Raw genomic sequence first — 14,911 nt, 5'->3', positions numbered from 1 at the left:
GCTTTGGCAGGGGAAGGAAGCAACCGGCTGTCTCTCTTTTCTTTTGGTAAGTGCTTGTCATTGGGAAGGGTGCTTGTTACCATGCATCTCTCTGCTGCAGGCCCGGGAGCGAGCCTGGAGGATCGGCCAGAAGAAGCAAGTGACGGTGTACAGGCTGCTGACTGCAGGCACCATCGAAGAAAAGATTTACCACCGGTCAGTACAGATGGCTGCTCGCTCCTTGACTGGAGACTGCTCTCCCCGCTGCGGCGTGTGCAGGATGTAGATCTAGAAGTATGCCTCCAGGGCTTGGAGCTGGGAATTTTTTTCATGTATTGCTTTAAAAGTCTTTTCATCTTAGAGCAATAGTTGCTGTAACTTAAAGGATATGTGAGGGTTTGGGGGGTTTTTTTTGGTTGTTGTTTTGGTTTTGTATTTTTTCTTATTAAAGTAAGCTCAGATGGCTTATTTTGAGTTTTTAGAAAATGTCTTTGGGGTGCCTGGGTGGCTGTCAGTAGAGCATGTGACTCTTGATCTCGGGTTCATGGGTTCAAGCCCCACATTGGGGATGGAGTTTACTTAATATTAAAAAAAAAAAAGTAAAAGTCTTTGAACCTGAATGTCTTCGTACCTTATTAAACATCAAGGACTGCTTATGTGTAAACTTCATGTTAACTTATTTAAGAGAAACGTACCTATCTACTATAGTGTACCATCTTTTTTCAAAAATTTTAAGAAGTGACAGAGTTGAAATACATACTGAAATTTTCACATAACATGCAGGTGTGATCAGTGTGGGGTAGCCTGGTTCAGATGCCCCTGAGAGACAGGTTGACCAGGATACCTGTTTCTTTTTCCATCTCTCTCTACAATGAGTAGGGGTTTGGGCAAAGGTCGCTTTAACAGTGGGGTGGAGATACTGCCACCTTCTCCCCCCTCCTCTGCTGAAGACTTTATTCTCAAACTGTACCCCAGCTCTTAAAGCAAGGCTTCCTGCTTTCTACCCTGCACTGGGTTACTGCCAGATAGGTGTGTGTTCTTCAAGTTCTTATTCTTTTTTTTGTAATTTTTTTAATGTTTATTTTTGAGAGAGAGAGAGAGAGACAGAGTGTGACTGGGGGAAGGGCAGAGAGAGAGGGAGACACAGAATCTGAAGCAGGCTCCAGGCTCCAGGCTCCGAGCTGTCAGCACAGAGCCCAGCGTGGGGCTCGAACTCATGAACCGTGAGATCATGACCTGAACTGAAGTTGGACGCTTAACTGACTGAGCTACCCAGGTGCCCCCTCAAGTCCTTATTCTGAGAAGGCTGGAGATGAGCTGAGTCCTGTGAGGGAGAGCTTCCTTTTAGAGAGACATGTTGTAGCCTGGGTGATAGGGGCAGGACTGCTTTGTGGGGACGTCTGGGCAGGGGTGATGATGGTGTGGAGCTTCAGCATAGAGTGTGAATCAGCACGCGGAAGTGGGTGAGACGGCTTCAAGTACAAAGCTCAGTTAAGAGAGTTTCCCGAATGCCATCATGGAAGGGTCCTGAAGAGGGCAGGGCAGGGGACCTGCCAGGAAGCTGACTCCTTCCAGCTCAGAGAGGCTGTGAATCACATGATTACATATAGAAAAGTGTTGTCTGACATGTGATGAATCTTGGAGGTTGAAAAAGCTCACTGGGTATAAATAATATGATATTCTTTGTATTTCAGATTCTATAAAACATGGAGACCATCCAATGTTTCATGTACTTTCTGAATTGTAATTTTCCAAGGCAAGAAGTTTGGGTATTATTTAGACATTTGTTCAGCTGCAGTTATCATATCAGTCATAGTTTTATAATTAGGATTTTGAGGCACGGCTAAGCATTGTTTCATACGAGTTTAATTTTTATCTTTTTAGACAAATTTTCAAGCAGTTTTTGACAAATAGAGTGCTGAAAGATCCGAAGCAAAGGCGATTTTTCAAGTCCAACGATCTTTATGAGCTGTTCACTCTGACAAGCCCCGATGCATCCCAGAGCACTGAAACAAGTGCTATTTTTGCAGGTATTACATAAAGTAACTTAACTTAGAGTAGTAAATCACGGCAGAATTATGTAGTGTAACTTGAGTGTGCTTTTCCCCTTTATAGGAACTGGTTCAGATGTTCAGACTCCCAAACGCTTTTTAAAAAGAAAACTTCTGCCAGCCTTTGGAACAGACCCTAATGTTTCAATGTGCAAAAAGTGCCCTGATTCTAATGCATCTGCAAATGATGCCACATCATCTGAAGAAAAGTCTACAGCGACAGGAGCTGAAGTAAATGCAGTAACATCTGATCAAGTAACATCTGATCCTTTGAAAGATGCCCCTCGAACGCCTAGAGATCTGACTGGTGATGATGGGCCTGGAGAAGAGACGAGTGCAGTGTCTAGACCAGAGGAGTCATCAGTGATTAGTGGACATGGGGAATGTTCAGATTCTCCAGGAATCAGCAAAATGGATGGACTGTCTAGTGAAGAAAGCATCCATGAAAAACAAGGTCTTTCTGACAAAAGAGAAAGCTGCCAGGCTCCAACAGACCCTCTTCGGGAGAATAAGCAAACGGAAAATAATTTTTATAAGCACAAGTCTAAAACAAAACATAGTGCACCAGAAGAAGAGACCCCACACCATCGCAGGCTGAAGCAAAAGCCTAAGAACTCTAAGCATCGCAGAGATGCCAAGTTTGAAGGAACTCGAATTCCACACCTAGTGAAGAAAAGGCGGTACCAGAAGCAAGACAGTGAAAATGAGAATGAGGCCAGCCCGCAGAGCAATGACGATTATGTCTTGGAAAAGCTTTTCAAAAAGTCAGGTAATCTTTTTGCTGAATATGCCACAGGTGTGCTAGGAACAGAAGATGGGTAGGCTCTTTGTAGCAGTAGCAGCCTTTACTCACAGGGCCAAATGGGCTCTCAGCTGGAAGTAGTTTTTCTTCTAAAATTCAGATTTGGAATATAGTGACATTTTGAAAATCTTATTCACCTCTCTTTTCTGAAGACCTCAAAGAAATTGAACCTTTGGGGAACAACAGTACTTGACTTACAACCACATACAGGAGGGGTGCAGTGCTTTAAGTAGATTTGTGTGACCTGAACACTAATAGGAAGTTCCTGGACATGCTATATTTATGTCATTTTCCAGCACAGGAGATTAAAGTAACCGTCATAGGGGAGAGGCAGGGACGTGGCCAGAGGCAGGCACTCTGGAAGTGGGAAAGCTGATCACTAATATCGAGGGAGAACAATCAGGAAAGCAGATTCCACAGTTGCTCAGGACCAGGGAGGACAGGCAGTCCTGCACAGCGTAGTCATCCCTGGGAATGTTGTCTTGTTCAGGCCTCTGCAGTCATCGTGTTCACAGTGTGATGGCCCGAGTGACCAGAGATCACCGTTTGTGGGTCTCAATTCGGGAGGGCAGGTTTCTGTATGGCATTTCAGAAGGAAACCCTCTGGGCCTCCTACCTTCTATTTCTTTTCCATTTACTGGTCTGTTTTCCTAGGAAATGATCTCTTTTGTTTAGTTTTCAAGTTTATTTGCATAGAGGCATTGAAAATGTTATTGTAATTTTTTAGAAACTTGCTTCTGTTTCAAGACAGTTGCTCCCTTGTCATTTCTAATTTTGTAGATTTCTGCCACACTTTTTTTTCGGTCAGGTTAAGCTAGTGGTTTGTTTGTGATTTTTTTTTTTTAAATCAGCATTTTGATTTATTAATTAGGTCTATCGTTCTCTACCTCATTAATTTTTGCTTTTATCTTTATTATTTTCTTCCCCGTGCTTCCTTTTTTTTTTTTTTTTTTTTTTTTTTTTTTTTTTTTGCGTTTTGGTGAGTTTTTTTGGCTTAATTTTTATAAGACTGACTTAGAAATTTGTTAATTCATTTGGGGCGCCTGGGTGGCTCAGTCAGTTAAGTGCGTGACTCTTGATTTTGGCTCAGGTCATGATCTCACAATTGTGAGATCAAACCCTGAGTCAGGCTCTGTGATGGGCTTAGAGCCTGCTTAAGATTTTCTCTCTCCCTGTCCCTCTGCCCCTCCCCACCTCGTCTGTGCATGTAGGGGACAAGCCCAAGGGTACTCTCTAACTCAAAAAGAGAAAAATGCTTTTTTAAAATAAAAAAAGAAATTCATTTTTATTCTTTCATTTTTATTGATACATAAATATTTAAGGCTATGAATTTACCACTGAAAACTTCATTAAATTCTGCTGATAAGTGGCATTTTCATGATCATTAGTTTTTAGAAACTCTGTAATTCTGGCTTATATTTTTACATTTTTCCCTTCAGTAAAGAATTAATAGACGGTTTTAAAAATTTCCAGGTAGCAGATATGTTGAGGGTCATTAGTAATCCCCACATACCTTGTAGGGTGGTGATGAAGGTGACTAGCAACAGCATTTATAAAGTTCCTGGGTCATGATAGTCAACTTGGCAAATGGCAGCTAAAAATGTTCATTGTTTTTCCTCCACCCACAACAAGACTAGCCAATATAGAAGAAAACATATTGTGTACAAACCGGAATAACATATTACTATTTCCTTTGTTCTTGTTAGTTGGTGTGCACAGTGTCATGAAACACGATGCCATCATAGATGGGGCCAATCCAGATTATGTGCTGGTGGAGGCAGAGGCCAACCGAGTGGCCCAGGATGCCCTGAAAGCGCTGAGGCTCTCTCGTCAACGGTGTCTGGGAGCAGTGTCCGGTGTTCCCACCTGGACAGGCCATCGGGGGGTTTCTGGTGCACCAGCAGGAATAAAGTAAGAGATTGCTGCTCTCCCATGCATGTGAGGTGGCCAAACCGCCTAGGCCAGGAATAAAGCCAGGGCAGGCGTGGTAGAAAGTCTTGCAGGGAGGGGTTGGGTCAATCAGATTTGCATGACTTGGGGAAAAACATTTATAGTCTTACGTTCTTCCTCACACTGTCTCCTGCCTTCCAAAGCTGAGTTTTCAGGGAAGGCGGCATGATCTGTTTTGCTCAAGAGATGTTAAAAATAAGAGATACAGAATAATAACTAAACTTAAGATGATTAGCCAGTGTTCAGCAATCAGTAACTACTATGCTATTCGGTTCATTTGTTCAGAATAATCTTTCTACCTGGAATTTGTGGGTAGTTGCCATCACTTGTTGAACAAGATACTGAGTGGTTCTTACTTGAGATGCAGCTGTGACTTCCCAGGAGAGCAACGTAGAAAGACTGAAGGGGATGAGCATCATGGTTATGAAAGAGTAACCATGAAGAAGAAAATTTTCCAGCAAAAGATTAAGTTTTGGAAGGGCATTTTCATCTCTAAGACCACAGGAGCAAACATTTCATCTACTGTGGCTCTTTTCCTTATTTAGGAGTAGATTTGGTCAGAAAAGGAATTCCAACTTCTCTCTGCAGCATCCTTCTTCAACATCTTCAAAGGAGAAATGCCAGGTAATATGATAGCCTGTCTGCTTTTCGTGTGTGAGTCTTAATAGAACTGCTGTGAAAATTTAACCTGATTCAGATGTGAAGAAAATCGCTGGCATAATGGCCCCCAGTATCTGTGTTGTATGCTCTGATTAATGAAGCACTTTCATGTGAAACTGAAAGGACCAGCCAACTTTGTAAAAGACAGTCTTTAACCCAAATCTACAGCAGAATCTCTGTTTTGCCCTCAGAAAGTTAACACAGGGATAGAGGATGTGGGAGTTGCTGCCCCTGCAGCCTGCTCCGTTCGGTGGTGACGTACCAGTTCTGGAGAGCCCTACCCTCTAACGTGAATGTTGAGAAAACTGCCTGGGATGTTGTTTGTAATTTACTAGCCACTAGAACCTTGTGCCCATCTCTCCCTGTCCTGTAACCCCCGGATGCCCTGAGTGCTTCACTGAGTAAAGACTGGACCAGACTCTATCATTCAGTGCTCTCTTTGGTCTTTGCTAGTTAAGGGTTATGTTACTGATAAAAGTTGAAAACTCCCCAAGTTCAGACTCCTGTTTCAAACTTAAAAAAAAAAAAAAATTTTTTTAATGTTTATTTTTGAGAGAGAGATACAGCATGAGTGGGGGAGGCACAGAGAGAGAGGGAGACACAGGATCCGAAGCAGGCTCAAGGCTCTGAGCTGTCACCACCAAGCCCGACGCAGGGCTCGAACTCACAAACTGTGAGATCATGACCTGAACTGAAGTTGGGTTGATGCTCAACCGACTGAGCCACCCAGGCACCCCTCAGACTCCTATTTTCGATTAATATGAACATGTGTAGAACAGAGAACGTTTCTTTGACTTTCCATGTTCTGTTCTTTTAGCAATAGGGATGTGAAAAAGGTTAGATTTGTGTTGTTGCTCTAGGGAAACTCACATGAGGTGTAAAGTAGGAAAGAGTCAAAAGATTTAAAAGTGAAGAGAAGGAAGTGCAGCTCTATGATTGTTCTTAGCCCACGGTGCCTGGATCAGGGTGGGCTTGCGAGGAAGGACAGGAAAAGTCTGCACAACCCGCACCTCCTAGAGCCGGCTTTCCCACCGAAGGGAGGCTGCAACCCCTGCCCCCTGCCCATCCCCGTCCTCTCACCACACAGAAAGGGATGGAGTGAAGAGTGTAGTTTGGGGGAATTGGGTTTTTAGAAAAATGGTATATAATGGTGGGTGGGTTTCAGTGCTTGACATGCCCCCTGCCCCTTTTTGTTCGATGCCATCTCATTCTTTCCTGTCAGCCTCACTACCCTGGGCTCTAGTATTTGCTTATGGCTCCTCAGTGTTTTGGGGGAAGTAGTAGGAGCGTGAATTAGAAGCTGGCATATCACTGCAGTGGTCTTCTTTCTCCAGGACGGTGTCACGAGAAAGGATGGAAAGGATAATGCTTGTGAGCACTTCAGTGGAAAAGTGGAAGATGCAGAGTCTTCACCCGGGGCCCTCCCTTCGTCTTCACTGTTGGCTAAAATGAGAGCTAGGAACCACCTGATTCTGCCAGAGCGACTGGAAAGTGACAGTGCGCACCAAGAGGCATCTGCTCCGCCATCTGCCACCACGGAACACGATGATCTGCTGGTGGAAATGAGAAACTTCATTGCTTTTCAGGCCCGTGTTGATGGCCAGGCCAGCACTCGGGAGATCCTGCAGGAGTTCGAGTGCAAGTTATCAGCCTCACAGTCTTGTGTCTTTCGAGAACTATTGAGAAATCTGTGCACTTTTCATAGGACTTCTAGTGGTGAAGGAATTTGGAAACTCAAGCCAGAATACTGCTGACATTACTTTCTAAACTTTCAGTTGACTTTTCCTAATGGAAATTTCTGGTTATTAATCCTATAACTAATAATCATGTTTGTCAACAGAAGTTGGCTGCATTTGATGTTTACTTTGAATGATATCTACCTCATAATTTAAAATTTCAAGGAAGAAGACATTCATCTCCAAAACTTAAAAGTTTTAAAAATACTTGGGTTGATATTTTCATTTTGGCACTATGAATTATGTTATAAAATCAGGGACCTGATAGTTAATCTTTGGATCGCATTTGTTCCTCTACCCAAAAGATGCTGTCGGGGAGCACATTACTGCTCGTTTAGATGTTTGTAGACCAGAAATCTCAAGAATTCTTTTATTGGTGCTAAAAACATGTCTTATATTCATTCAGACCTGTTCAATAAATTAGTTCATCAATATCTGGTAACAGATACTTATTTTGGGGGCATAGGTTTTAAACATTTAAACTTATTTGTTACCCATAAAAAATGAGATTTGGTGTCTTATGAATATATCTGTCTCATAGTCTTCCTTTTAAGGTACTGTTAAATCAGCAGGCATTTTCATTAGTAAAGCATGAAATAGCTTGGTAATAAATAAGACCTATACTTGCAGAAGGTTGTAGTGTTACTAAGCTTATGTTGGCTTTACTTTAAGCCAAGTGCATCTTCTTCCCCCCTATGGGGACTGTCTTTTAGGAATATAAAATGTGTTATCTTAAAAAAATACACAAAACTTTAAGCAGAACCAAAAGTAAGTACAAATGAAACCACCAACATACACGTGCACGCAAATGTCATTCCAGACCACAGCCGATATACCATGATTACTGTGTAGTGACCACCCTGGCGGACTGCTCCCTCTGTTCACATGCCGAGCGGTAACTTGGAGCATTTTTTATTTTATTTGTTGTTTGCTTTCTGAGGATGCTGATTACTTTGTGTTAGGCACCGTCGTTCCCCTTGTGTGTTATCTTCTGTCCAGCGGTTTTCATCTGTCTTTGTGCTTTGCATTTGCTGTGACTCTCCTGCTCCAGAGGTTTGCTTTGTAGCTGTTTCCTGGCCGTTGTGATGGTGTTGTTCTGATCCTCTGTTTTCTTAGCCTTGATTTTCTCGTTTCCTGCCCTTTGTTTTATCATCTCAGCTCTGAAATCTTGTTTTCTTAAGTTCGTTGTATTGCTTGCATTTCTTCTAGAGCGGTCACAGTGCAGTTTGTTTCTTGGATTTGTTTTCTCTGGCCTGCTATATTTCCTGTCTGCCTTTTCTGTATCAGGCTTGCCTTCCTCCTATGCCATTTCTTTACATCTTGCTTCTGCTGCAAGAGAGCCGCTCTGCCCATATCTGTATGTTCTTCCCTGTGACGCAGAGGGAAGGGAAAGGACTTGGGTTGGGGGTCCGGGAGAGCCTCTGCTGGGCACCACACAGCCCTGGTTGGAGGATTTGCATTTTACCTCTCTGGTCTGAGGTTCTGTTTGATAGCCTGGGCCCAGGCATCCCTACCCGTAGACAGGAGATGGCAGAGAGTCATTCCCACTAGGATTTTCTGCTTTTTTAAAAAAAAAAAATCTGTCTTATTCATCTTATTCTGTTTTTAGAGTGATTTATATGTTAGAGGAAGAAGATGCTATTATTTTCTTTAGTCTGCTGTCTTTATCTAGAAGTCATAGATGGGATTTTTAAACAGCTCAATAAATCCTGAACTTGAGAATTTGGCTCAGAAGGGAGTTAAAACTCCCTGGGAAGTTCTGGGAAGAACTGGGAAGTTCTTTTTTTTATTTAATTTTGTAATAATCAGCCTATAAGAAAACTACTTCCCCCTTGTTCTTTGATTGAATTTAGTTCACTCTATCTTTCTTGTCTGAGATCTGAAGTCTGCTGAGCAAGAGAAGTTGCAGCCTTCTTGTCAAGTAGAAAATGCTATCAAAAGGGATGATGCAGTCAAAGCAGGGTGGTCCTCACTCCAGTTCTTGTCTCAGCACTACCACTGGCATGCTGGGACCTCGGGCAGGTCGCTGCTCTGCCTGTGTCTCAGTGTGACATCTATGAACACTGTCACCATGCCTCCCAGGTGGACAGGCTTAGAGGACGATGCTCTAAGGGTCATGATTTTAATAATAGTAACTTATTCATTTAGATAAAATCTACTTTTTGGAACTTTAAAGGCTTTGTACAATGTAGATAGGTTTAATGTATTTAACATGTTATATTGGTATCAAGCTATAAAATTTTCTGTAATTTTAAAACTTCCTTAATTTATACATGAATATACTATCACTGTGTAAAAAATTTCAGGCAATACTTTGTCTCCTCGCTGTTCTTGCTCCTGTCCCAGAGATAAGTACTGTATGTCGTGTGTATTCTTCCAGGCTGTGTCCCAGGCATTTATAAATACCCATGGCAGAGACTGCTGCTCTCATGTGCGTTTTCCCCTTTTCCTTTACTGACAAGATTTCCTGAGTTTTACCTGGGTACGTGACTACTCAGCTGCAGACTTGACTTCCCGGCCTCCCTTATAGTTAAGTGTGGCCCTGTGACTGGGCAATGGGATATGAGCAGAACTTCCAGATCGGGCCCTTAAATAAGGGACTGGTGTACACTCTTCTTGCCGAGACGTCCGGGGGACCTTAAGCAGTGACATGGGATCGACATAGGTCGTGTGTTGAGGCTGGAAAAGCTGGCCTGCCAGCCTTGAACTGCTTTCTTTTTACCTGTTCCTTAAGAATAAAATAAATTCCTGATTTAACCGCTGCCTTTTATAGTCTGTTTATTACAGCCTCCAGTTTTGTTTTAGGTATGTGATCTATGTAGATGGGATTATGTCATCCTTTTTGCAGCTAGCTTTTCATTGAACATTATATGCAAGATATCTTTTCATCCCTACAATTATGGCTTTACCTTCATGGAACTGCTGGTTTAAAACTTAGATTTTTTTCAGGGTGCCTGGGTGGCTCAGTCAGTCGGGTGATCCCAAGGTCGTGGGATTGAGTTCTGGATTGGGTTCTGCACTGAGCATGGAGCCTGCTTAAGATTCGGGGCGCCTGGGTGGCTCAGTCAGTTAGGCGTCTGACTTCGGCCTGGGTCATGATCTCGCAGTTCGTGAGTTTAAGCCCCGCATTGGGCTCTGTGCTGACAGCTCAGAGCCTGAAGCCTGCTTCAGATTCTGTGTCTCCCTCTCTCTCTGCCCCTCCCCTGCTTGTGCTCTATCTCCGAAAAAGAAATAAATATTAAAAAAAAAAAAAGATTCTCACTCTCTACCTCTGCCCCTCTCCCTGACCTACACTCTCTCTCAAAATTTTTTTAAAAGTTACATAGATTTTAATTTTAATGGATATAGTGAAACTGCTTCCTTCCGTTTATACTCCATCCATGAAAGGACCCCATTCTCCACACCCTTGCCAACAGTAGGTAGCATCAATCTTGGGATGTTTGTTTTGTTTTTAACAAGTCTTGTGTTTGAAAACACCTTGTTTGAGCTTGAATTTCCCTGAAAACCAAAGATTTCCATGTTTTTTGGCCATTTGTAGATTCTCTTGAGTGTTGCTTGTTCATATGTTGGTCTAGTTTTACAATTGGTTACTAATCTTTCAGGGTCCCTCCCCCCAAAGAAAAATGAAGAGGCAATTGCCCCAACTATTATTGAACTTTTTCATTCTTCATTCTTTTCTCTGTTCATTCTTTTCTCCGTTCATTCTTTTCTCCACCCATTTGAAATGCCAGGTGTATCATATGCTAAGTTGTCTTTTCAAGGAGAATGGATCTAGATGTCTATTCTACCAACCACACTCTTCACTATCATTTGATTTTGTACTATGTTTTGCTTTCTATAGGCAAGTTCCTAGTCCTCCCTGCCTCTGCTCCCATTGTCATCTTGTATATTTCCTGTTCCAGGTGAGTCTTAGAATCAGTTTATAATGTCACTGAGATTGTATTGTTCTTTTGATTGGGATTGCATTAGTTTATTGACTTGAGGATAATAGACTTCTTCAAATTAATACAAATTTTCCCATTAGGATCATGATAGGTCTCATTTTGTTAATTATTAAGTTTTTTATATTCTTGGATAAAATTTTAATAACTTTCTTCATAAAGATCTTGCCACTTTTCATATTAGGCTTATTCCTAGGTATTATATAGATTTTTAGTTTTCGTTGGAGATCTTTCTTACATAAAAATTTGGAGAATCAGAACATTCATGTATCTACTTTCCTTATGATACCATTTATCATACAGAAGTTTTAAATTTAAGTGTAGTCAAATTCAGTCTTTACATATTTTTCCTTATTTGAGGATCCCTTTCCTAACCTGATGTCATTATTGCATTCTCATAAATTGTCTTGTAAATTCCATATGGATAGTTATTTTTCTAGCACGTTTAAAAAAAATAGCTCATCCTTTCCTGATTTGTGAGGCTGTCGCTATGATTATATCCAATTTTCATGTAACTATGGGAATATTTCTGGGCTTCTGTTAAATTGGTCCACCTATCTAACTTTGCCAATAACCCACTGTTTTAATCATTGTAGCTTTATAATTGGTTATTGTATATGATAGAATGATTTCCCTCATCTTCCAAAAATGCCTTAGTTCCTAGTTCCATATTTTAAATAGGGCATTTTTAATACATATTTATTATGAAGACCTAATTCCACCGGGTCTTTCACTTACAATAAGATCATATACATCTTACATTTATTTCTAATTATCCTATAGTTTTGGTTGCTACAATAAATAACATTAGAAAGACATTTTCTAGTTGATAAGAATACTGTTGATTTCATATAGTGGTGTGTATGTAGCAACCCTGCTAAACTATTTTACTAATTAGTCTCTAAATTGTCGTGTGTGTAACAATTGTGTCAACTGCAAATAATGACAATTGTGATTCTTCCATTCCAATTCTTATATACTTTAAATACTTCCAATATGGTAACCTGATAATGTAGGTGACAACCATTGGCATCTTTGTCTTATTCCTGACATCAAAGACAAACTTCTAAAGTTTACCATTAAATATGCAGTTGCTGTTATTTTCTAGCACATGGTCTTTATCAGGTTAAGAAAATGCCCTTTCCAGTCCTAAATCCAGTGCTGAATTTTATTAAATGCTTTTTCTGCATCTACTGATCTGTTTTTCTCCTTTAAATATCTCTCTTAGTGTCATAAAGTACAGTCAAGTTTTCCAGCATTAAAATATCTCTTAGACTTCCAGAATGACAGTGCTAGGGAGTCCATGGACCTGCTATCCAGGAAGCAACTATAACTGGACAAAATATCAAGAGAGCCCCCCTCCCCTGCCAGATCGATTAATGTTTCTGGAAATAGTCCTAAGGACATACTGCAAATGAAGACACAGTCAAGAAAATCAACTAAATCTTGGTAAGAACAGCAAGAGTCTGTGACTCTTGAGCCACAACTCATTTCTTCCCTGCCTTTTCCCACCTCACTGTGATGACAGATGCTGTAATCCAGGTGGATTTAGCCACGAAGACAGGGCTCCCTTCGTCTGTTCCCAAAGGGTACAGTATCTCACTGGGAGGAGTATGTGACCAGCATTTCTCATTCCCTCCAGCTCCAAGTTGCAGGGATTAAGTTCATGGAGTTAAAAAGTACAATAACAGGAGTGCCTGGGTGGCTCAGTCAGTTAAGCATCCGACTTTGGCTCAGGTCATGATCTCACAGTTCATGGGTTCAAGCCCTGCATTGGGCTCTGTGCTGACAGCTCAGAGCCAGGAGCCTGCTTCAGATTCTGTCTCTCCCTCTCTCTGCCCCTACCCAGCTGGTGCTCTGTCTCTCAAAAATAAATAAATTGTAAAAAAAAATTTGGAAAGTATAATAACATTTAAAAATTTAGATGGGCTCAGCAGATTTGAAAGGGAAGAAGGGTCAACCAACTTACAGATAGATTGATAGAGATGATGCTATCCAAAGAGCAGAGAAGAATAAGAATGATGAAAAATGTACAAAGCCTCAGAAAAATGTAATATATCATTAGGTACACCAATGTGTGCATAATGGTAGTACCAGAAGGAGAAGAGAAAAAGAAAAAATATTCAAAGAAATATGGCTGAAAACTTCCCAAGTTTATTGAAAAACATCCGTGAAGCTCAAGGAACTCCAAGCAGGATAAGCACAAAGGGACCTACAGGCACATCATAGTAAACATGCTGAAATCAAAGACAGAACATCTTGGAAGTAGCAAGTGAAAGATGCCGCATTATTTACACGGGAACTTCAGTAAGATGACCAATTTCTCAGAAGAAACAATAGAGGTCAAAAAGCAGGGACAACACTCAAAGTGCTCAAAGAAATAAAACTATCAATCAGGAATCCTAGATCCAGCAAAAATATTATTCAAAAATGGCATGCATACTTTTCCAAATAAAAACAGGAAGTTTGTTGCTAGCAGTCCTGCCTAGCAAGAAATACTAAAGGAAGTTCTTCCAACTGAAAGCAAGTGATTTCAGATAGAAATGCAAGTCCACATAAACAGCCCCAGTAAAAGTAATCGTGTCATTATAAAAGACACTATAAATGCATATTTTTTCTCCTTTCTTTCCTAAACTGATTCAAAAAGCAATTGTATAAAATAGTATGTGTGTACTGTATTGTTGAGCCTATAACATGCAGAAATGTAGTATAGGTGCAACCCTTTGCCAATAACAACACAAAGGAGGTGGGTGGGAGCAGAGCTGTAATGGGCTGATGAAATGGCGACAGGTGACAAAATAATAATTATAACAGTGTACTGTTGGGTTTGTAACATTAATAAATCTGTATAACTAATGCAAAAAAGAGGAAAAGGCAATAGAGCTATAGAGGGATAATGTTTCTATACATCATTGGAATTAAACTAGAAAAACAATCTTTAACAGATTCTGTTAACTGGTATATGGTAAACCCTAGAGCAACTGCTAAGAAAATAACTAAAAAAATAGTGAAAAATCATTAATGAAATTAAAATACTACATTACAAAAGAATTCAATGCAAAAGAAAAGAGTAAAGGAGGACAGATGAATGGATAAACAAAATATAGCATGCCCATGCCGTGGAATATTACTCTGCCATGAAAAAGAATGAAAGCCCGATACATATTACCACATGGATGAACCTCAAATATATTACGCTAAGTGACAGAAGCCAGACAGAAAAGACTATATACTGTATGATTCTGTTTATATGAAATGTCCAGAATAGACAAATCCATAGAGCTAGATGTAGACTGGAAGTTACCAGAGGCTGGGAGTAGGGGAGTGGATGTGGAATGACTGCTTAATACGTACGCAGTATTCTTTGGGAGGTGAGTAGGATGTTTTGGAACTAAACAGAGTTGGTGGCTGCACAACATGGTGAATGTACTAAAGGCCACTGAATTTTAAGTGAGAGCCCTTAAAATATTTCCAGGTGTTCAATATTGCTTTCAGTCAATATGGTAAGTTACATTTTTTTCTGCAAAATCGTGCATTTTATCTAAGTTTTCAAAGCTGTTCCTTTGTGGGTATCATCTCTTTGTCATTGGTGTTCTGCATTTCATTCTAGTTTGTGTGGATTTATTTTGATCATATATGGATTTTGTGGTTCCTGAATTTGAAGATTTGTGTCTTTCAATAATTCTGGAAAACTGTAGGCATTATTTCTTTGAATATGCATCTCCCAGTTTTCTCTATTCCCATCCTTGTGGAACACTTTCTTTCTAGTTTTCTATTTAAGCCATCCATTGC

The 14,911-nt window shown here is 40.7% G+C and overlaps 1 protein-coding gene across 2 annotated transcripts in view; it reads left to right on the top strand.

The window, feature by feature from the left end:
* The window catches only part of ERCC6 (ERCC excision repair 6, chromatin remodeling factor), a 77,880-nt gene extending 67,945 nt beyond the window's left edge, over positions 1–9,935 (top strand). The window contains exons 16-21 of one of the 2 annotated variants that reach the window (XM_042907829.1): positions 101–195; positions 1,864–2,009; positions 2,095–2,799; positions 4,539–4,743; positions 5,328–5,406; positions 6,777–9,935. In XM_042907829.1, the coding sequence (XP_042763763.1) occupies positions 101–195; positions 1,864–2,009; positions 2,095–2,799; positions 4,539–4,743; positions 5,328–5,406; positions 6,777–7,196 (1,650 nt within the window). In that variant the 3' untranslated portion in view covers positions 7,197–9,935. Of the gene's footprint in view, positions 1–100; positions 196–1,863; positions 2,010–2,094; positions 2,800–4,538; positions 4,744–5,067; positions 5,407–6,776 lie in introns of those variants that run through there. The other variant, XM_042907830.1, reaches the window with a different exon arrangement.
* Positions 9,936–14,911: the final 4,976 nt, after the last annotated feature.

Source organism: Panthera leo, chromosome D2 (genome assembly GCF_018350215.1).
Source record: "Panthera leo isolate Ple1 chromosome D2, P.leo_Ple1_pat1.1, whole genome shotgun sequence".
In the NCBI taxonomy this organism is placed as follows: domain Eukaryota; kingdom Metazoa; phylum Chordata; class Mammalia; order Carnivora; family Felidae; genus Panthera; species Panthera leo.
This window is presented reverse-complemented; position numbering and strand designations above follow the sequence as displayed.